Source organism: Aquila chrysaetos, chromosome Z (genome assembly GCF_900496995.4).
Source record: "Aquila chrysaetos chrysaetos chromosome Z, bAquChr1.4, whole genome shotgun sequence".
NCBI lineage: Eukaryota > Metazoa > Chordata > Aves > Accipitriformes > Accipitridae > Aquila > Aquila chrysaetos.
In genome coordinates, this window is record NC_044030.1 from 53019989 (window position 1) to 53044566 (window position 24578).

At 40.7% G+C, this 24578-nt stretch overlaps 1 protein-coding gene across 1 annotated transcript; it reads right to left on the reverse strand.

The window, feature by feature from the left end:
* Window positions 1–100: 100 nt before the first annotated feature.
* On the reverse strand, window positions 101–23667 carry LURAP1L (leucine rich adaptor protein 1 like). Its single transcript, XM_030005516.2, has 2 exons — window positions 23011–23667; window positions 101–855 (listed from the first exon to the last, which is right to left on the reverse strand). The coding sequence occupies exons 1-2, from the start codon at window positions 23230–23232 to the stop codon at window positions 481–483; spliced, it is 597 nt and encodes a 198-aa protein (XP_029861376.1). The 5' UTR covers window positions 23233–23667; the 3' UTR covers window positions 101–480.
* Between the last annotated feature and the right edge of the window lie 911 nt (window positions 23668–24578).

A 24578-nucleotide genomic window follows, 5' to 3' on the forward strand; every position in this document is an offset into this window, starting at 1 on the left:
ATTTTGTAAAGGTATTTTCAAGATTCAGATCTAAGGCTTAATAAGAATAGTGTCTTTGGAAAGGCCAAACTTGGTAGTCAAGAAAATTTACCACAACGTGTATTTATCAGAAGATATTTTATTGCCAACAAATACAAAATTGTTGCTCCCATTCCCTGATGTCTCATTTTAAAGATAAAGCTCTTAGGAAACTCTTCACCACTTTTAAAGACCTGTAAATACAGCACTGTAAAAAATTAAAACAAAAAAAGAAAAATTGCAACAATAAATTAAGAAGAAGAAAATGTCAGGAGAAGGAAAGCCCAATGACCAAGGAAAAAATGTGTTAGAAGCAACAGAAAAGTTATGAAATGGAATCAAAGTATCATATTATGTTTTCCTTCAAAGAGAAGTTTGGGGGTTTTGCACATGAAATAAAATAGCAGCAAAGAAAAAGAGTAAGTACAAGTGCATTTGCGTCCTACTGGAACTTGTTTTTTATTAACCAAAACAGTAGTACTCATCAGAATCAATTTTGGGATGCTTATGCAGAGGCTGTGAGTCCTCCATAATAGAAGAATCACTGAACTGGTCCACATCTGAAGGGGTCTGGTGACCAGGGACATCATCCACTAAGGTGTCCAAATAACTCCCCACTGATATTCCATCCAGTCCATCACTACAGTCTTGTAAACTGTTACAGCTGCCGTGGAGGGATGTCTCCTGACTTTCCAGCAGGCTGCACAGGCTGCCACTCAAACTGCTACCTCTGCTGGCAATGGCCTTCTCTTCAATCATCCACTTGATTGATTCAATACTTTCATTGATGATGAGTAGCTGGCGCATAAGCTTCACATCAGTGGCTCGGAGATTAACCTACAAGGCAAAAGTGATTAAAAAAATTACTCATTTTCTTCAAAATCAAACTCTAAATAGCAGGCTGGAAGCAATAAATCAGTTAAATAAAACACAGAAAAAATCCACTTTTCACATCTAGGACTAATGTATTTAAATAATTATTTAAAAAAAAAAAAAAGTAGAAGTATTGCTATACTAATACTTTCAATGAAGCTCAAGTGGGAACCTGATCAGGCTCCTACATAAGCAGTCCATTAACAGGAACACTAGTCAATAACAAGATTTGTACACACACTAATACAATGCTATTTAGATGAGAAACACAGCTGCTGTGACAACTTCTGGGGATAGCTTTTCATTATTCAGAGAAGCAAGACTGTCCTGGTTTCAGCTGGGATAGAGTTAATTGTCTTCCTAGTAGCTGGTATGGTGCAAACCCATTTCCATTTACAATTACTGTGAGCTACTTAGCAGATCCAGGCAGCTAAGCATTCACCCCAAATTATCCTTATTATGGCTCCCGGGTAACCTAAAATTTTCAGATATGCATCATTTGGAAAAGGGCTTGTGTACTTCTAACTTTTATTCACACTACACCTGAGTTTATGTTGCAAGCTACTGTATAAATGTCTAAGAGTTGAAATATTGAACTTACTGAAACTGTAAATTTCAAGTTATTTAAACCCATATTAGATGAAGGTAATGAGTTCACAGTCAACAACTTATTATAGATTAACATAAAAAGCAACAATTTGCAAAAAATATCTAAATAAATAATACACATTAAGCACAAAGTCCTACTTTCAAACTTAGTTGTGGTGGTTGATGCATACACACGAAGTGCTAATGGTAAAGCACTGGAATATTACAGTGCTGCATTTCACAGATATATTTAGGTTAACGGACTTCATGTTTTCCATAACAAATTAACTTTACAAGCCACTGTTTTACTCAAATTTCCACAATGAGATAACACATAAAGGTGAGGCCTAAGGGTCTTATGTGTTGATTTGTTGCTCCTTTCTTTTAATCTGAGACACCACAAGTGTTGGCAAAAAAAATCTATGTGACTGTCTATTCACCACATGAAACAAGTAAAAATACTGAAAAGGCAATCTGAAAAACTGAAGATGATTCCAGGTTTGACCATAACATCAAGTGTGGAGAGCCAAAAGCTACTTCCATTCATACTGCAAGAAGATAATGCTAGTTTGTGACCTAATCAACTATCTAGCTTTTTCCAACAGCACCTCAGCACTACCAAATGTTTGACATCACAACAGACACACTTCAGTCTCATCACTTCCACAGTAAGACCTCCACCTAGATGAACTTTTGCCATAGTGCCAACACAGGGCATGCATGCTTAAAACCATTGGAAAAAACATGCCATTCATTTCCAATTAACTCATAGGGATACCATGTCTAGCATGTAATTTGTCTCATATTTTATCACATGTTCTTACATCCTTTAATTGTACTAATCAAGCATACTACATGCAGATATGTCACTGCTTTAATACATGCATTTGGAAAATACTTTCCCTTGTATATAATTTGAGTGTACTTCTCTACAGAATTGTGTGTGCTGTAATGTCTGATATATACACATATACTACATGGTTTTCTTCCACAAGGCACTAACATCTTAACTTTCAGGTTATTAACTCAAAAAAGACTATACAGTATATTGAAAATTTGAATGTCTTCACTCAACTGAGAAATAAGGAAGAAAACAAGTAAGATCTGTTATGCAAGACAACAGACATGTTATGCTATTCTCCAAGTCCACAATCATTATACAGAAATATAGCACCTGTATTGTTCACCCACAATGGACTGGAATGGAATCAGTATTCTCAGGAAGCAAAGACTGTTTGTTTTGCCACGAGTACAGTCTGGACATGGTTCTTTCCATACTTAGATGCCAACTTCTCAACATCCTAAATAACACTGACCCGGTACAGTTGTTCAAAAAGTTATTTTAATGTATTTTTATTCTGTTAAGATACTGCAGAAGATTGTACTGGCTCTGGTGAGGGTGCTTCGTAGCAGCCAGTATGATGCTGTGTTCTATACCTGTGACTAAAACAGTGCTGATAGCATACCAGTGTTTCAGCTGTTGCCGAACAGTGATTGCACAGCATGAAGGCCTTTTCTGTTTTTCACTTTGCACCCTCAGCGAGTAGGCTGGGCCTGGGAAAGATGTTTGGAGAGGACAGAGCTGGGACAGTTGACCAGACCTGACCAAAGGGATATTCCCTGCCATGTAATGTGCCCAGCAATAAAACCTGTGGGTTTGGTCTTTCCAATGTAGCCATTGCTTGCAGACTGGCTGGGCATCGGTCTACTGGTGGAAGATGGTGAGTGACTGACCTTGCATCACTTGTTTTTTTCTTTCTTTCCTTTACTTATTAAACTGTCTTTATTACAACCCATGAGTTTTTCTCACTTTTTTTCTTCCAGTTCTCTCCCCCTTCCCACTGGTGGGGGAGAGGGAAGTGAGTGAGCAGCTGGTGGGTGCTTAGTTATCCAACACAAAGATATTTCAAGTTTTGTTAGTAACAGATTGTCTATGTAACTCTCATATGTATTCCCAGAATCCTTCCCCAGTCCCCACATTGACTTCTAAATTATCCTCAATCCAATATCACAGGATTTAACATAGCTAACCCAGTACCGTGCAAAATAGCTTTAACATTCACAGTTTTAACAATACCGCCCATCTATCATTGTTTCAGATGTGAGGTTCTGAAAACAGATTGACCATTTCGTAGCCCTCCTGCTCAAGCCAGTTCCTCTACTCAACTAGGTTGTCATGAAAGCAGTAAATTACCCAACTTCTCAAATGCAACTACAAACTTCAGCAACTTGCTGAATATAAGCAAGCCTGGAGACAGCAAATTTCCCAAAAGGCTGATTAAGGAAATGTTTAACAGAGCTAGCACCAATACACCTCTAATAAAACAGCCCCTTTTAGATAAAGTAGACATCTCATATATTTCAGATTCAGTTCACAGGAAATAATTTTTTGCTCTAAATGCACCCACAGCTTCAGCATTTCTGTGGAACAGCCTTACTGGGAGTAATACTTTGCATTCCTGCATACTTGAGTCCTCCTCCTCCAAGCTACCATATTGTCCCAAGTCTCCCATATTAAGAGTGTGCTTTTCCTAAAGCAAAGATTAAAAAGTAGTCAACCAAGTGTCATCTTTCTTTAATATGGTTTACTTCATCATCTGCTTGATAACACAAAAATGTCACTACGGCATTTCTTGCTTCTTATCTGCTTTAGCCTGGACACAATCACATTAGTTTGTACTCACTTATGTAACTGCAAGCCAAGTAACTGTTGGAGTAAACAAGTCAGTTCCAAGATGGTTCAACTAAAGGGACTAAACACAATAAAATCTCATCATGTTTGACAGCTCCATTTGTTATGCACAGTAACAGGTGCATAGCTAATATAGGTATTTCAGAACAGGTTCTACAGCTGCTCTTTCAGTTAAAGGTAGAGCACAGCACTACCATAGGGAAGGTGTGTGTGAGTATGTATGAGTCCTCACCACAAACTTGTGGTGTTCAGAGGAAACGAATTCTGTCAAAAGAGCAAAAAAGAAATTCTGGTTACAGGCTTTCGTATCTTTTTGCTTAGTTTGTATAATCACAATAGTGCAGACCCCAAGGAAGGATCTTAAATGTTTAACAAACAGCTAGTCATGGCAAGAGAAAACAGTGAAATTAAAGTGACAGCATCTTTCAAGTAATGCAGTCTGGTAGCATAGGTGGACAGAACAGATTAGCATTCAGACACAACCAGATCTCCAGTCTGGAACGGATAACTGGCCTAAGCACCTGTCTGTGCCTCCCTTCCTCTCATACCGGTTGTTCTAACAAGATACTTCTTCCTTAAACAACTAGCCTTGCTTATGCTCTTCCATAATAACATGTGCAACATTGTCATAATTTATTCAACAGAATTTGTGTATACGCAAACATATGGTCATCTGTGTACATATACGTATACACAGATATATATACAAATATTCATCTTATTTTTATATATAAAGTGTTTTTAAAAAATGACTTGACTAGGTTATTGGTTTTAGAATAAAACTCTTAATGACCAGGGCTGTTAACAAAGACAATTATTGCTTCCTGGCAGTCACCCAAAATAGTGCATTAGCTGTCCCTAACCTGATCACCTTGCTTTTGGATCAAAGTTGCACTTGCATTCAGCCTTGTGTTCTCCTGCTCCATGTTCTGCAGACATAGCTTCCAGTTGGCTCCAAACACAGTGGGTCTCCTTCCCCTCCAAAAATGACAAAGCTAAAAATTCTGTTCAATATATCCTTTTAATCTGTCAAAGCTGGCTGCAACTCGAGTTCCTTTCTCCAGATTACTTTTAGATTCCTGGGGTCACATGCTGCTGCTGCTGCTCCTTTTAACTACAGGAAGTCTGCAGGGATATTAATGGTAACCATAAACCGTGGTCTGAGGAAAAGATACTCCTAAGTTTATTTAAAAGATATTAGTTTCATTTTTTCCTCCACACCTTTATGTTGTGTGCTGTAAAGAGCCCACTAGTAAAAGGAAAAGAAATGAGTTAGCCTGAATAACAAAGTATTTCCTTCAAGACAAATCTTTTAGCCAGAGCAGAAGACAAAATCTTAAACGAAGAAGATAATGGATTCAGGGAGCTATTTAAGTCACTCAGCTCAGAAGCTCTGCTCTGCACAGGATCTCAAGCAGGACTCAAGCACTGATCTAGGGTTGGCTACTATGCAATCTGTGTTTCTAAAGCAGTATAATTTTAGACTGATATTCCACAATAAATGGAAGCTGGACAGAAACAGTAGCAAAATACAGTACCTCACTGAAAGCCGCTCAGCGGTTCAGCCTGTGAGCAGTCTTGCAGAAGAGAGTTAGTATGTGAAAAGTTTAGATGAATGAAATGGGCACTGGAGCCAATCCCATCTGTTGTTAAACACTGCCATACCCATCTCTATTGCCCATTTTACAAACAGAATTTCAAAACAGTAGAATCTTTCCATGCCAAACAGGTGTGTGTGACCACCACGGTTTAGGAGTATTAACGCTACTGCTGTTTTCATTTTTCTAGGGTGTGTCAGAGACAGCCTTCCACTTTCCCATTCAATTTCTTCTATTTCCCGTGTCATTCAGGATAAACAGCTTCATGGTTACCCAGCTATGCACCTCCCCTTTATTTTTTTAAAGGCAGATTACCTCAGTTTTCCATGGAATAATGAATTCCATTAATTCATCTGAGATGTAACAAAACAAAACAAAACCAAATCTAACAATCAATGTCCAAATAATAATAATGTTTTGAATTCTGAGAAGTCTCTTGATTCACAAAAGCTAACCTTATTCCACTTTCTCCTGGTGTTACTTTTGCTATTACAAACATTGAGTGACAATTTTTAAAGTGACTAAGAAAATTAATTCCCAAGGAGAAAGGTTAGAGTGTGAAAAATAAAATAAACATTTGCTGGCAATGTTGAATTATTGAGTCTTGTGAAGATACAAATTTAGTAAGCAGTTATAAAAGGATGTAAAACTCATCAGTAAACCCTCATTAACCAATTCTGTGAGAGAATATACATAACAAGCAAAAAAGACCATAAGCAACCTATTCAAAGTCCAAAATTCATAATATGTGAATGCAAGCATCATTTATTTGGAGTCAAGTTTACAACAGGGATGAGCGTGGTCACACACACAGGCTTTGTTTATTAAGCAACCACCATTAAGCATCAAACATGCCACCTGAAGGTTAGCAAGCTCAGAATGGTATTACAATAGCTTCTAAACACGAGTGAGTGAAAGAAATGCTTTTTTTCCATTTAACATGTTTAAAATAAAACCACAAATGACAGATAGGGGACAAATGTCTGCTCCTTAAACACACAAGATGATTAATAGGCTGTGCATGAGCTCCATCTTACTTTAGTTAGTACATATGCATGTGAATGACTTTAAGCCTCTTGCCTCCTTCAAAATTGTCCCACTGAGTCAGGATGTTTGTATTGGTTGCGTCACAGAATTAAGCCACTTTGGGCAATGGTATTTCAGCATCAAGATGAAAAAGCAGAATGCCTAGACTGACTTCTGAATTTGAACGCAACCTCCAGCATCACCTGTCAAAAAGCCAGCGAGCTTTTATGTGACAGAGTGTAAGAACCAGGTTTACTATTCTTAGCTGGAAGGGATCATCAACCCATAGCTGGAACTGCAACTGCTTGTGGGAATGCTCCACATCCACTCTGCCACAAAGTTAACTAGCTTGGATTAATTCAGGAACTACAATAATTCAAGCTAACCCAATCAACCTAACCTGACATTGTATGTGAGCTCTCTCATTTCTTCAATTTCTTCACATGCATAAACAATGGAGGTGGTGACCAAAGTCTGCAGCGATGAGACTGTCAGTGAGTCAAGGTAGGTGTGCCAGTGTTCATCATTATGTCGTGTGTGTCTGACTATGATTTACCTCACACTGATTTTGTTAAATTAAATTTCAGTCAACAGTGACATATGTAGATCAACAGCTTTTTGGGCATCTGATTTCTTTCAGCATGGACTTGTGTTATAATGTATCGCTGGAACATTTTTCCACTTCTTTCCTCATGTTTTTTAGGCTTGTGGTAATCTTCAGTCAATGAGGGAGCACATACAAAAGCTATGTATACAAAAGCTAAATTTACGTAACCCATCATTGATTTGGAGTTGTACTTTGCTGATCTACTTTATTTCTGCCAATTAAGCAAGTTACACTGACTGTTCTCAGCTATACTTCCATAACGAGTCAGAATAAAAACATTGTGGCAGGTTACAGAACAGTCATGATTGCTTAATTTTTGCCTTCTTTTGCAAAAGAGATTATTTATACTCTTGTCTCTCTTGAAGACTCCAAAATTGTTAAAATCCTCATCGTAGATTTTCAGGCAGCATTCATTACAACCACTGAAGTCCTAGCTGTTCAGAAAGTGAGCAGTCATTCAGTCTTCAGTTTCTGTCTGTGCTCTCTACCTTGCTAGTTTAAAAATAAGCTCTAGCCTAGTCATGATCTTGTTTCAACCTGCTGCAGTTCAGTGCAATCCTGCACTAAATGCTTACAATAAATATTTCCAGAGGTCCTTCTGTAAAATTTGGCAGCAACATAACATAGCTTTGTGAACACTGTTTTTTAACTAGGAAGGAGAAAGAGAGTGTGATTCGACCTCAGCCAGAAGAGGATTCTCCTTCTGTAAGCAGAGTTTTCCAAACACCCATTAGCTAAAGCAAGGAAGTAGGCATGTCAGATCTGAGCCACCACCAGCACAATCAGGAGGCAGAGCAACTTCACAAGGGAGCAAGTTAGCTCAGTAAGCAATGAGTGCAAATAATTTAATGAAGAGGTTTCAAGGACATTTCTTGCAAATATATGAACAAAATATTATGCTAGTATTGTTATCATCTGGTATAGGAAATCACAGTATTGGTGATTTACATTTCTTTTACAACACCCTATTTTAATATGTTAATTTTATACATACTAATTGATCTCCTTTAGACTTGATGGGAAAAAACATACCACCAAGTTGTGCAATAGTTTAATTACATTATCTCTATAATAAAAAAGTGGATCTCAAGGCCTTTTTCCACCTCCCTGAAATGTGCATGATCCTTTTCTGTGGAGTATCTGTAGGCAGCCTGCCATTTGCTTTAATACCTAATAAAATCTCAATGATTTGGATGAATCATTCACTCAGTAGGGTACAATTTTTATTCCTTTTTTCAGCATTATACTATTTGAGGCATCTTGTATGCTTAAGCATAACACAAAATTCTCAGGGGAAGAATCTTTTTTTGTTTGTTTGTTTTAGTTTTTTGGCCATCTTTTTATTTTACTGTGAAAAAGAAGAAACAATTTAAATACCTACAAAGTAGCTATGACAAAGATTATCAGAGAGAAACATGCTATACATCACAGAGCAAATAGCAGGGAAAAAAATAAAGGTTAGTTACTTAAGTGCCTATTTCATCACCTCCTGGTCAAATAAAATAAATGCTAAATCAGCTCTTTAAATATGGAAGCACCACAGAATTCAGAGAGAAACATCCAGCCTCAGAAGGATGAATGAATATAAAAGGAAGGTCCTGATTATTTTAAAGCTTAGTTGAATGAACATGAAAGGGAGCAGTGAGGAATTGTAGGGGTTTCAGAAAAGCAAAAAGCTTCTAATGCTATGGGAAGTTTTTACTAAATATTTCCAAATATCCCATACTGCTGTCATAAAAGCAGCGTCTGACCTTAGAAATGTATCTACTATGACAGAGGTGAAAATGTCCAGAAAAATCCATACTATGGACCCACATATGTTGACAGACAAGATAATACCACTGCAAACATTCAGGTCAATATGCAGCAGTAACAATCAGCTGTGGGTGTCAGAAAGTGTTACAGCAGATGGACGATCACAGCATCATTATAACATCTTCTGGACACCAGCTATAACACAGGACTTCATGTGTCTTCCGCACAAACATGAGACAGAACTGGGGCTCAATATAATATCTAGATTTTTTTCCATTGCATTTCACTCTCTGCCTTATTTATGCTTGTCTTGACCAAAACATGCTCTTAAAAATACAGTGCAAAGAACAGACAAAATATCTGTTCATTTCTGAATTACATTTGGTTAAGAAGCACTCCAGACCTGCTTATCCCTTTAAAATTAATTAGTTTTAATACTGGCCTGCGTAAGTATGCTCGAAAGCATAGAACTAAAATTAATTTCACTAAAGTGAAAGAAGATCATGGGTTTTGCTTACAGGTATATCCAAAGTTTGAAAATGTTGCTTTTACGGAGACAACAGTGTTCCTCACTACTATTTTGAAAAAAAAAAAAAAAAAAAAAAAAAAAAAAAAATCAGGATCCCCTCTCCCCCCCAACTTGTTTCATTAAGTCAGAACTGAGACACAACAATATTACTACTGGAGACAAATCTGAACTTTCTTGAAATTCAAGTCTGCTTTCACAACACCACTGCAGAGACACATAAGATTAAAAAAAACCTCAAACCTTTGTCTGAATGTCCCCAGAATTCAACATGGGATTCCATTAGTAATAATTCTCTGGCCCTGGAGATGGGGTAGGTCCTTTTAAAAGCATACTTTTAATCTAACAACCAAATCTTTACTAACGGCAAACTCCCATCCTATTTACTGAAGGTTTATCTGAATAAGAATAAAAAGGAAGTTTAAGATAGCCTTGTAATTATAAGTGATCACATTTCCTCTTAGAACTGCTTTAATAGATTTAGAAAGTAATATGCTAATCACTGGTTTTTTTCCCTATGAAAAAGTTATGAACATCATGTTTCAGTGCTAAATCTTTTCGAACTTATTGAATAAAAATGAGTCAACACCGTATCAAATAAGGTTTGGGTTTTTTTTCCTGGAGTTCAATCTGTTCACTATTTGAAGTTGTGTGTTTTTCAGATTCAGCCTTATTTTTTCTTTTAAATGAAAAACTTCATCCAAATCTCGCCATCAGTGTAATCACCATCCTGCTAAAATACAGTTCATGTACAGGCTTTGTGCCTATCTGAATGTACTAGCAAATTTAAGATCTTTCAGATAAAATGAAACAAAGTTGTCTATTTTGAGTCTTTCAACCAAAAATACCATTCCAAACTTCCAGATATCTATAAATAGTTAACTACTTTAGTTTTTTCTCACCCACTAAGAAGGTATCAAACACCTAGCAGCCAACCTGCATCTGGGATCTCCAAGTTAAAAAGGTAGAAGCGAACAGGAAGCTAGAACCATTTTTAGCAAGCTGAAACACTGAATATGGCCAACACAACTAGCCAAGCAGGCTGCTGCAGGCTGTCCTAGCTGCAGCTTTTGAGCCCTTTTGGCTCAAAAAGCCAAAAGCCCCTTTGGCTCCTACAGAACACACTGCAGTAATCTGTTCTGGATGTCACAAGGCATGATTATCCAGGTAATAAATTGAAAGCATATATTAAATAAACAGAAATCCTATGCTTCTAGCCAAGGACATCTCATGAGAAGGAAGCAGCAGTAATCAGTCATTAACTGTAAACTTTAGGGCAAAACCAGTCACTCTAGGCACCAGTCTTTCCATATTATTCGATCCTGTGTCTGACCAATAACCATCATCCACACCATGTGGTGCCAACCTCAGCTTCTCTTACACCACTCTAGCTGATGTCATATTGCTTTTTTTATATCTAAACCTGCTCTTAGCCAGGATTTCTACATAGCAGACTACTGAGGCAGTGTGGCTTGATCCTAGTTCAGCAAAGAATATTAATCATAACTATCAATGCAGTTACCAGAGGTATGAATAGAGCGGGAAGGAATCACAGTCATTGGTTGTATTTCCCATTTCTCCTTCTACTGAGGGAATATTAGCTACTAAGCTAGTTGGGGAGCAGAAATAAGGTGCAAGACTTGCACCAGATGGCTAGGAAAAGACAAATATGGCTTTGCCAATAATCAAGAGTGACCTCAGAAGTGGGAGAACTAGGCAAGGAAATCTGGGACTCAACAGAGTTGGACTAGACAAGTACAGCTGTATTTGAAAAGGGCTGGTTAGGGCTCTTCTGAAGTAATTTTGTCATTTAACTTCAACAGAGTATAAATTAATAGAAATTAAGGAGAGAAATGACAAAAGCTTAAACATCATATTGTTGTTTGGGTTCCATTTCTTTTTCCTCTGAAATGGGAGGACTGCTGGTCTGCACTGGTGAATGCATAACCAGCTCTATGAATTGATGGTCACTGTGAGCTACCTCATCTGCCTACGGGGAAAAAAGCAACTGTGCCTCCACTCCACTGCTCCAGTCACAGCAACTAGTGCTAGGTGCTAATGAAGGAGTATGTAAATTCCATGGGCATTTGAAGAAAATTACTGTTGCTTTGGCATGCTAGTAGTGCTGCTCTACTCTTGCAAAAAGGCTTTCTCCTCTACTTTTGCAGGATTTGCAGTTTTCTCCCACAAATCCTGTAATACTAGGAACCCGCCACAGGCCACCACTTGAGACTAAAATATTTCAGTGTACAGCACAATTCTTCCACAGCATACGGATAGCCCATTAACGGTTACAGTGGTTGAAGTGGCCCTGTGAATCCCCAATGCACTTGCATCCACAGATCAGGAGAAGTCCTCTAAAAATTACTCCTCTGGCTTCATGTTCGCTCCTCTCATAACTGTATAGTTTTGAGAAGACTAGAACAATAGTCTAAAGTCAGGGTTTACAATGACTCCTTGAATGACATCTCGAAGTTGTCATGTTTTTGCACAGATCCATCCAAATTCTGTTAGTCAGAAAACCTTCCTGCCCATGGAAAGGATTCTTCAGTACCAAACTACACAAAACCACTACATTGCTACTGTTTTATCATCATGTACTTTGTTCTAAACACACATCGTTTGGCTTTGCCCATCAGAGAAAACGGTCTGTATTAGCAGCCAAACTTAGAGACCAAATTCAGGCTTGCAATGTGGCTGGACAGGCTTTCCCCAGGCACCCTTCCAAACTTACCTGTTAGCCTCATCCCAGGAAGGACGCTAGATACTCACTTCACTGGTTTTCTGAAGAGGTGGCAAACCAATGCAGATCCTATTTCTGCCTACACAGAAATGCTTCACAGTTTCCTCCTTGCTCTCAGGACTGTTTTTCCTAGTCATTTATAATTATTGGAAGGGTCAAGGTCAGAATCTGAAGCTTTGTAAATTAAAAAATCTTTTCAGCAAACACTCAGTATTAAGAGACTCATGTCCAATGTTTACTATGTCTCATAAGCACATATCTGAGTTACAAAAAGAAGTACAACCATTTTCAGATAGAACATTTCTTTAAACCAGTGGAAATTCTGTAGGAAGACAGAAAAAATTAACACTCAGAAAAATGCAAAGCAACAGAGCTGTTCTAACTTTGATTCTACCTTGGGGTAAAAATGTGGGAGCTTGGAAACACTCAACACATTTCTTACATTATAATTCCTGTATGTATGCTTCCTTCTGTATCTAGAGAGAGGTAGGTTTCATGGCCAAAGCAGCAATGCAGTAAAATGGCTCTCCTTCTGGAAGCATTTTAGTCATGAATGCAGCTGGTATCTAACAACAGTGAACAAAATTACAAAATAAGCCAGTAAAGTATTTATAAAATCTGAAACTCCCAGTAGTTAAATAGCAATTTAACATTGCTTTACAGGCACTAAATGTTTTCACTTCACCTGGCACTGCACCCAGCAGGGCCATACAGTCTTGCGAGTTTATTTTACAGCATGGCAAACAAAATCTTCAGATAACTTCTCCTAGCAGCTTAGCTAGTTTGTTTCCTGTTAATTAAAAAATGTGCCATACCATTCCCTTGACAAAAGTACTTATTAAGAAATGCCAGGTTGGTGGGGAAGAAGGAGAAGGATTAGATGGCTGAGAGCAGGGTTGCATAGCTATGCCAGTATTGCTCTTCTCCATGTTTATGGAAGCTCTGGGAGAGGTTGCATATTCTGACAAAACAGAGCAGTTAACTTTAACACCTGACATATATACTCTCTAGTGTCCTCTCATCTCCTCTTATGGAAGGAGGGAAACCTCCTTTGGAGCAACTTTGAATGGGAAATCCTCAGGCACATTTTATTTCACATGCTTATCTGCAGGCAGGCAGCCAGAGGGACTTGCCGCTGGAACACATCACAAGATATTTCTGAAATAACTGACCATCCGAATATGCTTCTAGATTTGAAAAAAAATGAGCTGTGTTGTTTATACCTTTCAAAGCTGTAATGCAAGGTGGCTTACAGACCCTCTGGATGTATTTTGGTCACTTATTTTGGTCACCCTCCAGACTAGGGTTCCTTCCGGTTGGTTATCATGAATACCTCCCCAACACAGTCAGGCATCTCTTGAAGCTTGCAAACTGCTCAGGCACGTAGCTGAACAGCTTTGCAGAACTGTTGATGAGAACACCTCAGGATGTACCTACTGGGCCCACTCACTTTGGACACAACCCAGCTCTCACTAGAGACAGACATGGAAAGACATCCATTGACACCTAAGCTGTAAATGACTGACAACAAAGAGAAAGCATGTTAAAAGCTGTGAAAAAGAAGGAAGATGACTTCTGTAAGTATAGTTAAAATCTTTCTCCAAACCACATCCTCCAATACTGGTTACTTTACAAAACAATCTCGACATGTTGCAGGCACAATCCTTAGTAATGTTTTAATTTGACAGAAGCCACTACATAGCTGTGAATTCAACAACTACTGAATTAAGTATCCTAGCCAGACACGTATCTACTACAGGAAAACAAATAGCAATACCATGTGGATTACAATGCAACTGTTTCAACGGACACAGAAAAATATTGTCTCTGTCATTCTAGGTTTTACTCCTAGCACAGCTACAGCTTGCTATAGACTCAAAATAAGAGCATAGGTGGGTCTAGGGATACTAAGGCCATTTGTATACTCACATGGCTCTGTACATCAGGTTACAGAGTAAAATCAAGTTCAGAAAGCAGCTTACCCTTGGGGCGAGGCTTACCAATTCATAATCAGCATTACTACGGTGAGTGCAGGCACAGAAGGCTTCCCAGCCAGATCTGGTTTGTAGCCATTCACCTGATAAAGGAAGAGCCCCTCACAGTCATATCCTTAACTACGAAGTACAGATGTGCAGGAATGTTTTGCCTTCTACATCAAAGAAACTTCATTACTTTAGTTATTATTCTCTTCCTTGGCTTTCATTGCAGCCATATATTTCACAACAAATATTTCAACCTCTTCCTCAAACTCTGTAGCAATCACTCCTATTCAGTTCTCTCTCCAATCCTTCTCTGGTCCTTGAACAACTTATCCCATCTGCAACAAAAAAGTTAATGTTTTCCTAAGTGTCTGAAAAGATCAAGATTCACAGGTTTAAAATTCTTAGTACTGTGATTCCCTTTTGGCATTAACTGAAGTTATCCAATGACAAAGGTGATATTTCAAAACTGTGCTTGTACACAACTACAGAATGTACAAGGCCACAGGACAGCAAAACAGAACAGCTTAAGTGACCAAAATACATCCAGACTTTCCTAGCAAGAAAACCAGATATATGAAAGTCTTACAGTGTTTAGTTTGTTCCCCCACCAACACCGCCCCAAGCATTCAGTAAACTAATCGGGCAAAACTGGGTAATCTTGCTCTTCAGAACTTCTGTGTTGATGGACACCCTCACACTTCAGTCCAAATTCAAGTTTCTCCTGCCTCCTTGTTTAGTTGCTTTAAACAGCTGCAATTAACAGTTTCTTCAGCATTGTAAATAATGTAATAGCTTTCTGAAAAGCCTGCAAAAAGCCATTTTTGTTGCAGTTATTTTAGAGCAGTATTTGGTCAAGCTACTTCTGAGTCACCACAGCTTATAAAGTCATCACTTTCCCATATATCTCCAGTACAGAAGGTTTGCATACACAAAAACTGCTAAAGTTTCAAGCACTGCCTCTTACCTGTGTTTCAATAAGAATTTAAAAATATCTGTACAGAAGTTCACAGACTGTGTAGGGGACAGATCCTCTGATCTGAGGTGGCCTTAGCATTCCTATCCAAATAGTTACAGACTTCTCAAATTAAGAAACTAAATGATACACTGATGCCATCTCAGGCTCCAGTTGCCCTACTAGATACTAGCTCCCATTTCACACCAGTAAGGATAAGTGGGTGGCCGAAGCCAAAATTCAACACAGAGAACTGGCAGGAAGGCAAAAAGTAATCCACCACAGGTAAATGCTTATAACTACCAGGCCCACTTAAGAGAGTGAGGGCTGGAAAACAAAGTCTACAAGTCTGCCTTCGTAACAAAATGTTCCCCTTTTATTATGAGATTACCCATAATTTTCTGTTCAGAGCTCTTAATCTTTACAACAGTAATCTGAGAACCATCTTTTGGAACTGCTTGCATGAAAGGTGCCCAACTTCCATGGTTGTAAATGCAGGTGAAAATCCAAGAGAGAAACTGCGCCCTAATTAAATTCCAATTGTTTTTCAACAGCTCAGATCCTCTGTCTTTTTACTCCTACAACTTCATCCTCATTTGCTCCAGATTCCAGTATCCAGCCTCTCTTCCAGAACATGGACAGAAATTAAACACGCAGGAATTAAACATGTCCACTGTGGAAAGTTTACTAGGTTTTGAGCTTGAAGGCAGAGAACAAAGGACCTTGTAACCTTTAAAAAATTAACTGAAAATGTATTCTTTTTCTTTAACTATTTACTGTTGGAAAAATAAAAGCATCAAAGAGCAGAAATGCACTTGTTGGCCATCACCTCTGCTCAATCTAAGTATTTGGTATTGTGCATTTCAAGTTTTTCCTGCTCACACACAAAAGGTAGTTTTTAATTGTTGTTAGCCATAAGTATCCACAAAAAACAAAGTATCCACACAAAATTATGATGATCAAAAGGCTGGAGAACCTGTCTTATGAGGAAAGGCTGAAGGATTTTGGTCTTTTCTCCCTGGAGAAGAGAAATATCAGGGGGAACCTCATCACAGTATTCAGTACTTAAAAGGCTGCTACACAGAGGATGGAGGCTCTCCCTGCATGAGGAGCCATGTGAAGAAGACAAGAGGCAACAGATAAGTTGTACCATGATAGGTTTCATCTTGATATAAGAAATAACTTTTTTACAGTGAGGACAATCATCCCCTGGAACAACCTCTCCACGGATGTGGTGACGTCCCCATCACTGGAAGTTTTCAAGATGCGATTGGACAGGGTGCTCAATAATCTCATTCAGGCTCCCTTTCCCATGAAAGGTTGAACCAGATGATCTTCTGAGGTCCCTTCCATCCCAGGCTATTCTATGAAAATCATGCTGTTCTGCTGATTTCATCAGAAAGTTTGTAATCTAATTGCTAAAAGCTATTATAAGTCACTAAAACTGTAGAGCTCCACGCAGAAGGGGTTTAGTCTTCATGTCTTTTCATTACAAGTTGTCAGCAATCAGACTTTAAAAAGCAACTTCTAAACCAAAATGCTTCTTCACCCCTTGAAGCAGAGTAATCAGGAAAGAAACACCATGAAATGATAATAAATATTCTTTGAAATAAGGGCTGGCAAGGTCTCACTGTACACAGGCAGTCTAACTGGAAATCTTGAGTGAAGTATCCCTGACACTGCTGTGACGATCCATACATAAGACAGAAGCATGTGTACTGAAGAATTTCACACTGATGCTCCTAGGTAAGGTATCAGCAGTGTTTCACAGACACATATTCATCTGTACTTCCTGGGTACTTAAACCCTACAGCAGCTGCTATAGCTGAATGAGAATGGCCATAAGCACTGACTGAGTGCAACGTGGAGATGTTCTACAATTCAATTCCTTTTGCCAGGCACTGGGTGAGATTTACCAGTCAAAAGATGTGTTTAAATATGCATTAATTTAAATATCCTTGCTCACCTCATCCTTCCAAAGATGGCCTGAAAAGATGGAAAACTTGGCAAAGTTCTGGTACTATAATTAGGTTGCAATTTTTTCTCACTAGATTTGATCATTTTCCCTAAGGATCAATCTACAAATCCCTTTTAACTCGAGTATCATGATATCACTGCCCAAACTTACATTATATGTAAGAATGACAAACTCCTCCACATCACGCAAATTGCAGGGTATAAAGGAGAGAACTCATTAGCAAGAACCAAGATGACCAGCTCTTTCAGTGAACTTCAGGAGGACTTGGGGAAGTAAGTTAATTTCTATTTCTGTATGCCTTCTTTCTACTTCTAAGAGCCTCACTTTAGGGATTCACTGAACAACTTCTCAGTAAGAAACCAAGGTTAATCAAACCCTCCTACACAGACTTGAGGCTTACCCACTAGTAATTTTATATTTAAGATTTTATCTTCAGTCAAGTTTTTAAGCAAAAATTCCCATTAATCTAATAGAAAACCAGCATCTGATACACAGCTTTGCACTGCTGACTAGACACACTGCACCAGAACCTGGCTTCAATTAAGTCAATTGATGTTATCATACAAAACAGAGAATGTAGCAGCCTGTACGTACAGCATGTGTTAAAGCCATGTTTCAAGTCATAGTTGTTGACTTTTTAAAAAAGGTCCTTTCAAGAAACTAATAAAGGCAGAACCCCCACAACTGTGGATCTAGTAAATCTAAGAAAATTTGAAGTTGTTAAAACACTTAAGAGCTGGTAGAATAGAGTTACAGCAGCTCACCCCTCCAACCTGCACCTTCATTTACAGGCTAAGGATATGTTAAAAAACCCTGAAAATAATAAGAGAAGGACTGGCATTGTAATGGTCATATTTGTCCTAATTCCAATCAGTAAAAGTTCTTTCACTTCTGCTTCATTTTGTCAGGGCTCCATGTTAATTAGCCTTTTAAAAATAGTTATACTAAAATAGAACTAGGAGAGCAAAGGGGTAGAAAACTCAACTAATGAGAGAGCATAGGAATATGTCTCTATCTCAAATAGCTTTAGCCTAAATCTGACACATTCCGCTTCTTGGCAATAGGATTGTTTCCATTTCTTTATCTCTTCACCCTAAAAACTGCTGCAGTCAGACTACCCAGTTTGGCCTTCAGACTCATTAACAATATTTGATCCTCAACAGCGTTCACTGGAAGGAATTGCATCTAAAAGTACAAGCACTGCCATTTACCCCTCACTTGCAAGACACAGTTTACCTTTACTGCCTGAAATATTTTTATGCAAAGCATGCTAATTTTTTTATTGCATGTAATGCAGACTATATTCTGTTTAACTTTTTTAGCTTTCAAAGAGGCAATAAAGAGTTGATCTGGGAAATTTTTTAATTAAAAGAAAAAAAAAAACCCCACACTCTTTTTCTTCAGGTGTTAAGAAAATCTCCCTTTGAGTAACCTGAGAACTTATGAAGGAGAAATGAGGCTTTGAAGCAGTATCATTTCAGGCTGCAGAACGAACCTCACTGATTATTTATTGCAGTGTGTAGCTGTTGAAGTCATATGTATTGAATTGTGACCTCAGGAGAAGGACACACCAGAAACAGGGCTGCAGCTATAAAGGGTTATTATTAATCCCCCAATGGAAGATTCCACCTAAAACACCACAGGAGGAAAGGGTTTAACATTAACACTGTGACAAATTTCACGCTGAATCAAGGGCCAACTGGCTACTAGGAAGTACTTATCACATCCTAGAGTGACCAGAGCACAGCATTTTGACCCACACTGGCAATTACGTCTTGCTTCTCCTGTTACTTCATGGCCTTATGCCTCAGAGGTTTTCAGGATCCAACACAGTCTCCAACATGGCCTTGGCGGGGAAAAATGAAGGTAAAGAATGGGAAGGAGGTCTGGCCAAGCAGGTCCGTATTTCAAGAAAGATACTCCATGGTGCTTTGTGTGTGATTCCAGTAACCACCAGCAAAACCAGGCTTGAGGGGAAAAGAACCATACACTACAAACAGCAAAAGGATCTGAAGAAGCAAGAAGCAAGCCTCAAGGCCTTTAGCCAGCAGATGTACAGTTGCCAGACACACACAGCACCCATCTGCCAGGTGCTTTTAACTCACAGTCAAACCCAGCATTTCCAAGTCAAATATTGACATGATAATATGCTTATCTCTTAACATTCCCCTGCAGTAGATGACACAGGAGAAGTAATCACTTCCACCATTTCATTCACGCTCTTCCAGCCCAAGGACATGGCAACTCGATGACAGAGAGTTCTCAAAGTTTCCACCACCTCTCTCTTCCTCAGAACTATGTAGTCCATCAGATATTGCTACTTTGTTCTGAAGCAAGATAAGTACTAGCTTCTCATATATAAGATGGATGGAAGAACAGAAGATCAGCTCCTTTGGAAAGACAAAGTGTGCATTGACAGGAAAGGAGATGGCCCTCCAGTTTTAAATGAATGAAAACTTCCATCTGCTTCCACTCTGTACGTTTGAATTTACTCTGGTCACTGGAAGGATTATATGCTGCCTGAGCTAAGGTCTGGTGTCTATGCCCAAGCATTACAAACAGGTTCAGGTATGCTTCCCTTGTTCTTTACCATCAGGGGACAAACAATAGGATGTCTGGGGAACACAGAGGTATTTTATAGTAGCTATGAACTGGAAAGTGAGACGAAAATATACTTAACAGTAAAATGCATCCTTAGCACAGTCAAGAGCTTTGGGATCAGCATGATTTAAACACAATGGTAAGTCAAAACATATGAAGGCAGTATCTATAAAATTGTTTTGTTTGTCATATTTAGTTGAAATTTGTCAGCACAGGCACAGTAATTGTGACAAACAATAGCTGTGGGAAAGGACAGAGATTGAGCTGCATAATTGCACAATTTATATAAAGCAAAGTTTAAAAAAAAAACCCAACAAACTGAAAATAGCTACATCTGTCCAAAATATCTTCATTTACAGAAACAAGAATACAAGAAGATGAGACAGTACTGCTCAGCATCAAAGATCAAGAGGTCACCAGAGTAACCAGTGTCAAGCTTTTCATACGTGACTAGAAAAGAAGAGCCTGAATAACCTTGTTTTGTAAATGCTTACAAAAAGTTTGTCTCAAGTCTGAAGAAAGCAAGCAAAAAAAGCACAGATGTGTCTGTCCAAAGTTCAGTGAGTGGGCTGCAGAAGCTGCCATCACAGCACAACTAGAAAAAGATAGCTTGACGGATGACACTTGGTTTTCTAAACTTCTAATCTTTTCCATTTTTTGCATCTGTTTACTACTGCAGCAGCTATAAACTACTTTTCTACATGCTCAAGGCTTCTTAGGTCTTGCAACGAAGCCAAAGAATGTTACAAAGAGGTGTGAAATAAGAAGCTAGATAGAAGTTTTGGCTTCATTTTAGGAATGATGTGCATTAAAAAAGAGAAACAAATATAGAAATAGTGCGATTTTTACCTGTTATTGTTCTTAAATTTATCAGATCTGTAAAATGTCACAAAGAAAATTGCAGAGGGGAAAGTGACAGAGTAAGAACCTGAAGAAACCTTACGGATAGAGGAAAATCCTTAAGTCACTAAAGAAAGTAGAGAAAAACCCCAGGAAGATGGTTTACTTTCATACTCTGGATTACAGAAGACAGCTGAGAGCATGAAAAAGATATAGACAGAGTACCAATACTTCACCTTTTACAAATAGTTATATTCGTGGTTTAATGGGCATAAACAGACTAGAAGTCAAATGAGAAGAGGTACGTAACAGAACTCCCCTTACTAGCATGAGCAATGAGTTCAGATGCGAAAGTCAGTTGGTCAGTCATTGAAGTGACAAAGAACAGGAGAGGTCAAGGATGTTGGGACTAAAACATGCTCATGCTGAGGTTGGGGAAGAAAAAGAGGGAAACTGGGTGGCAGGGGGAAGAAGAGACAAACTGAAGATTGTGACATGAAACTTGCAAGTGTAAAGTAGGTGAAGAGACCAACTTGAAAGGAAAAGGTAATGAGGGCAAGTCACTCTCCCCCTCCTACCCCCCTTAATAGGCCTAACTGTCATGACACTTCTAGACAGTCGTCCCAAGAACTCTGGCTACCTTATTTGTTTCCTTTGCAGTCCAACATCCCTAACAGTTTTACATTATAAGCTACCTGCAGGTCACTCTACAACCCTTGTGCAAGCTTAAAATTGAAAAATAAACATGAGATATGCTCACAATGCGGAACTTAGTGTTAAAACTGAAATTCACAGTGGTCATTACACTAAAATACCTTGATAGTTTGACTTGTGAAGATCTCTTAAATCACATGAAGTCATACAATAGCAAGTGTAATTTCTAAATTACCTCTCAAGATTAAGGTCATCATCTTGGCTATTAACTCTCAGAATATCCATTCTTGATTTCCATTTTCCCCTAGCAAGCTTATTCTTTACAAACTCTTAAAAACCCACCCACCTTTTGCATATAGATATATATATATATATGTAAGGTTGCACAGGGACTGATGGCATGGCATTATACTTGTTCACATAGGATGAGACTGCTTTGTTTGCTGAGAATGGCTGAGTTCCAAGATAGTTGCATAAAGTCATCTCAACACGTTGCCAGCAAAATACTCATCCCAACAAGATCAAATTCCATATTGTTTTCAAATAAGCTTAGTGGCAAGAGCTATGGAAAGAACTGCTACCCAAAAGAGTCTTTTGGGACCTCACATAACAATTACACCCTAATAAAAATGGAAGCCAACTATGCTTACACATCTGAAGTACTCTGCATTGTCAGAGTCATATCTGCTGAGTGTTCACTAGTTGCTTGCTCACTTGCTTGCAAAGGGCATTTTTTTGGTTTGCCTTAAAAAAGTGAAGCCAGTTTTACGGCATCATCAAAAAATAAATTTACTGAGATGGTGACATACAAAGTAGGACAAGCACCTGCATTAAGGCTGTAAACAAGTTAGAAGTTCTGAACTAAATACAGCACAGTCCCACCAGAGATGACTGGCAAAAAAACCCCTCTCAGCCAAATAGTTGTTCAAGAACTACTGTGCATCTTCTGCACAGTCTGTTTGGAACTACATAAGTCTCTGAAGACCAATGTCCAGAAATTGAGTCACCGACACCAGGCCAATTTTCAGCCTGAAAACATCCAGCGTCTCTTTAGGTGTTAGTCAACAGCAGGAAACAGGTGTGATGCAGAAAACGCACTTACAACAGAGAGAAAGAGATTCGTGCATTATTTTGTTTATTGATACACCAGCTTTCAGCGCTTTCAACGAGCTGTCGGAGGAAGAGAAGCCAACGGCGAGCGGCCGCTCTGCGAGACAGAGCCCACACGTTACACGCCCCCCACGCCGTTCAGCGGAACGGCCACCACCGCCTCCTCCTCCTCCTCCTCACCGGGGCAGCGGCCTCCCTGCCGCCGCCCCGGCGGCACCGGCCCGCGGCGTGGCCGGACCGGAGGGACGCCAGGCCGCGTCGGCTTCCCGGGGGCGGGCAGCACCACCTGCCTGCGGCGCGGACGGCTCGCAGGGCACTGGGGAAAGCCGCCCCCGTCCCGCTCCGACCCTGCCGGGAGCGCTGCCCACGGAGGGCCGGTGCCGCCGGGAGGGAGGCGGCGGTGCGGGAGGGCTGCGAACGCCCCGAGCGCTGCCGCAGGGCCCCTCGGCCGGCGCCCGGCTACTCACCATCTCCTGCCTCAGGAGGTGAAGCTTCGTCTCCAGCCTGGCCAGAGCGGCGGCGCGGCGGCGGCGGGGGCCGGGGGCCGCGGCGGGGCCGCGGGCGGGCGCGCCGGCGGCGGGGCGTCCCGGGAGCTCCTCCCCGCGCAACGGCCGCGCCAGGCTCTCCGGCACTTTGCGCCCCAGCTTTTGCTCGACGTCGCGGAGGTCTGGCGGGGCGCCGGGCTCCATGGCTTGCCCCGGAGGAGCCCGAGGTGGCGGCGCCGGCTCTACCCGCAGCCGTCCGGCCGCTGCAGAGGCGCGGAGGGGCGGTAATCCGCGGCAGCGCCGGGGCCGGCGGCCCAGCCGCGCAGGTGACCCGCCGCAGACATGGGGATTTCCTGGGCGAACCAGTACCCCCCGCCCCACCCGCGCCCTTCCCCGGCCCTCCTTTGCCACCGGGTGGAAAGACAAAAGCAGGCAGGCGGGGGCGACGGAGAAAAACTCCCCCTAAGCCGAAGGGGGGCGACCCCCGGCCTCGCTCCGGCGGCGGGACCGCGACGCGATGCGCACCGGCAGCAGCTGCCGCCCGCCCCCGGCACCAGGACCCGAGTCATCGCGCGTCTCGGCCGGCTGCAACTTTAAAGTCCGCTGGCAGGTGGAAGAGGCGCGGCGCGGCCCTCCTACCGTAATGCCTGGAGAAGAGGCGCGGCCGGGCGGCGGCGGCGGGGCGCCCCCGCACGGCGGGGAGTGCGCCCCCCGCCCGGGAACTGCCGGGCAGGACTGCGGAACAGCGTGTTCCTTCGCGGGGCGGGGGGGGGGGGGGGCGGAGGAGAGGGAGGGGGAGAGGAGGGAAAGGGGAGAAAAAGAGAAAAGAAAAAGTGAAAAAAAGGGAAAAGAAAAATAGGCTCCAGAGCCCTGTGACCCTAGATCACTTTCTAACAGGGGTAGAATGTTATTCCCACTCGTCAAAAAGGTTTTATCGCAGGCAGGCTGATTCCCCCCCCCCCCCAAATTTTTTATTTTTGTACCCTCTTCCTCCTCTTTAAAAAGCAAAGCTTGCTAGCTGAGCCAGTTGCTGTAACTCTGATAGCAAGGCACGTGCTGGCCGCGCAGATAGCAGTGCTGGAAGTGCCCTGTTGCTCCTTGGCCCGGGGTGTTGCTGCATACACCTGTCGCATTGCTGAAAAACCTTTTAGGCATTAGACTTGGGGTATGGATAGCCCCATCCATGGCGCTGCAGCTGGCACATGTTGGGGGGGGGGGGGGGGGGGGTTGAGAAGCTGAGGCCAGCCACTCAGTTCGGGTGCCAGGTCCTTTATAGGAACTAGAATCACAAAAAATGGTGTGGTGAACTTGGGAAAATAAAATACGGTTACAGCAAACTGGATGTTCTCTGTGAAATAATTTCATCAGTGTTTTAAAATTTGAAAGCTGTTGATCAGAGAACTTTGCAAGGGTTTCATACAGTCAAGCAAAAATCCCACAGACATGTGGTAATCTTATAGGTGCATTGATTTTAGGCCAGGACCCTTACTGCATCAATATAATCAGACCATCTGGAAATCCTTTGCTGGAGACATATGCAAAGACATTTA

What these genes read in the sequence shown, in the direction of transcription:
- LURAP1L (XM_030005516.2), bottom strand. Translation starts at nt 23,232, where the DNA reads ATGGAGCCCGGCGCCCCGCCAGACCTCCGCGACGTCGAGCAAAAGCTG. An exon ending in ACCTCCTGAGGCAGGAGATG is followed by an intron (nt 856 to 23,010) that starts GTGAGTAGCCGG and finishes TTTGCCTTGTAG; the next exon opens with GTTAATCTCCGAGCCACTGA.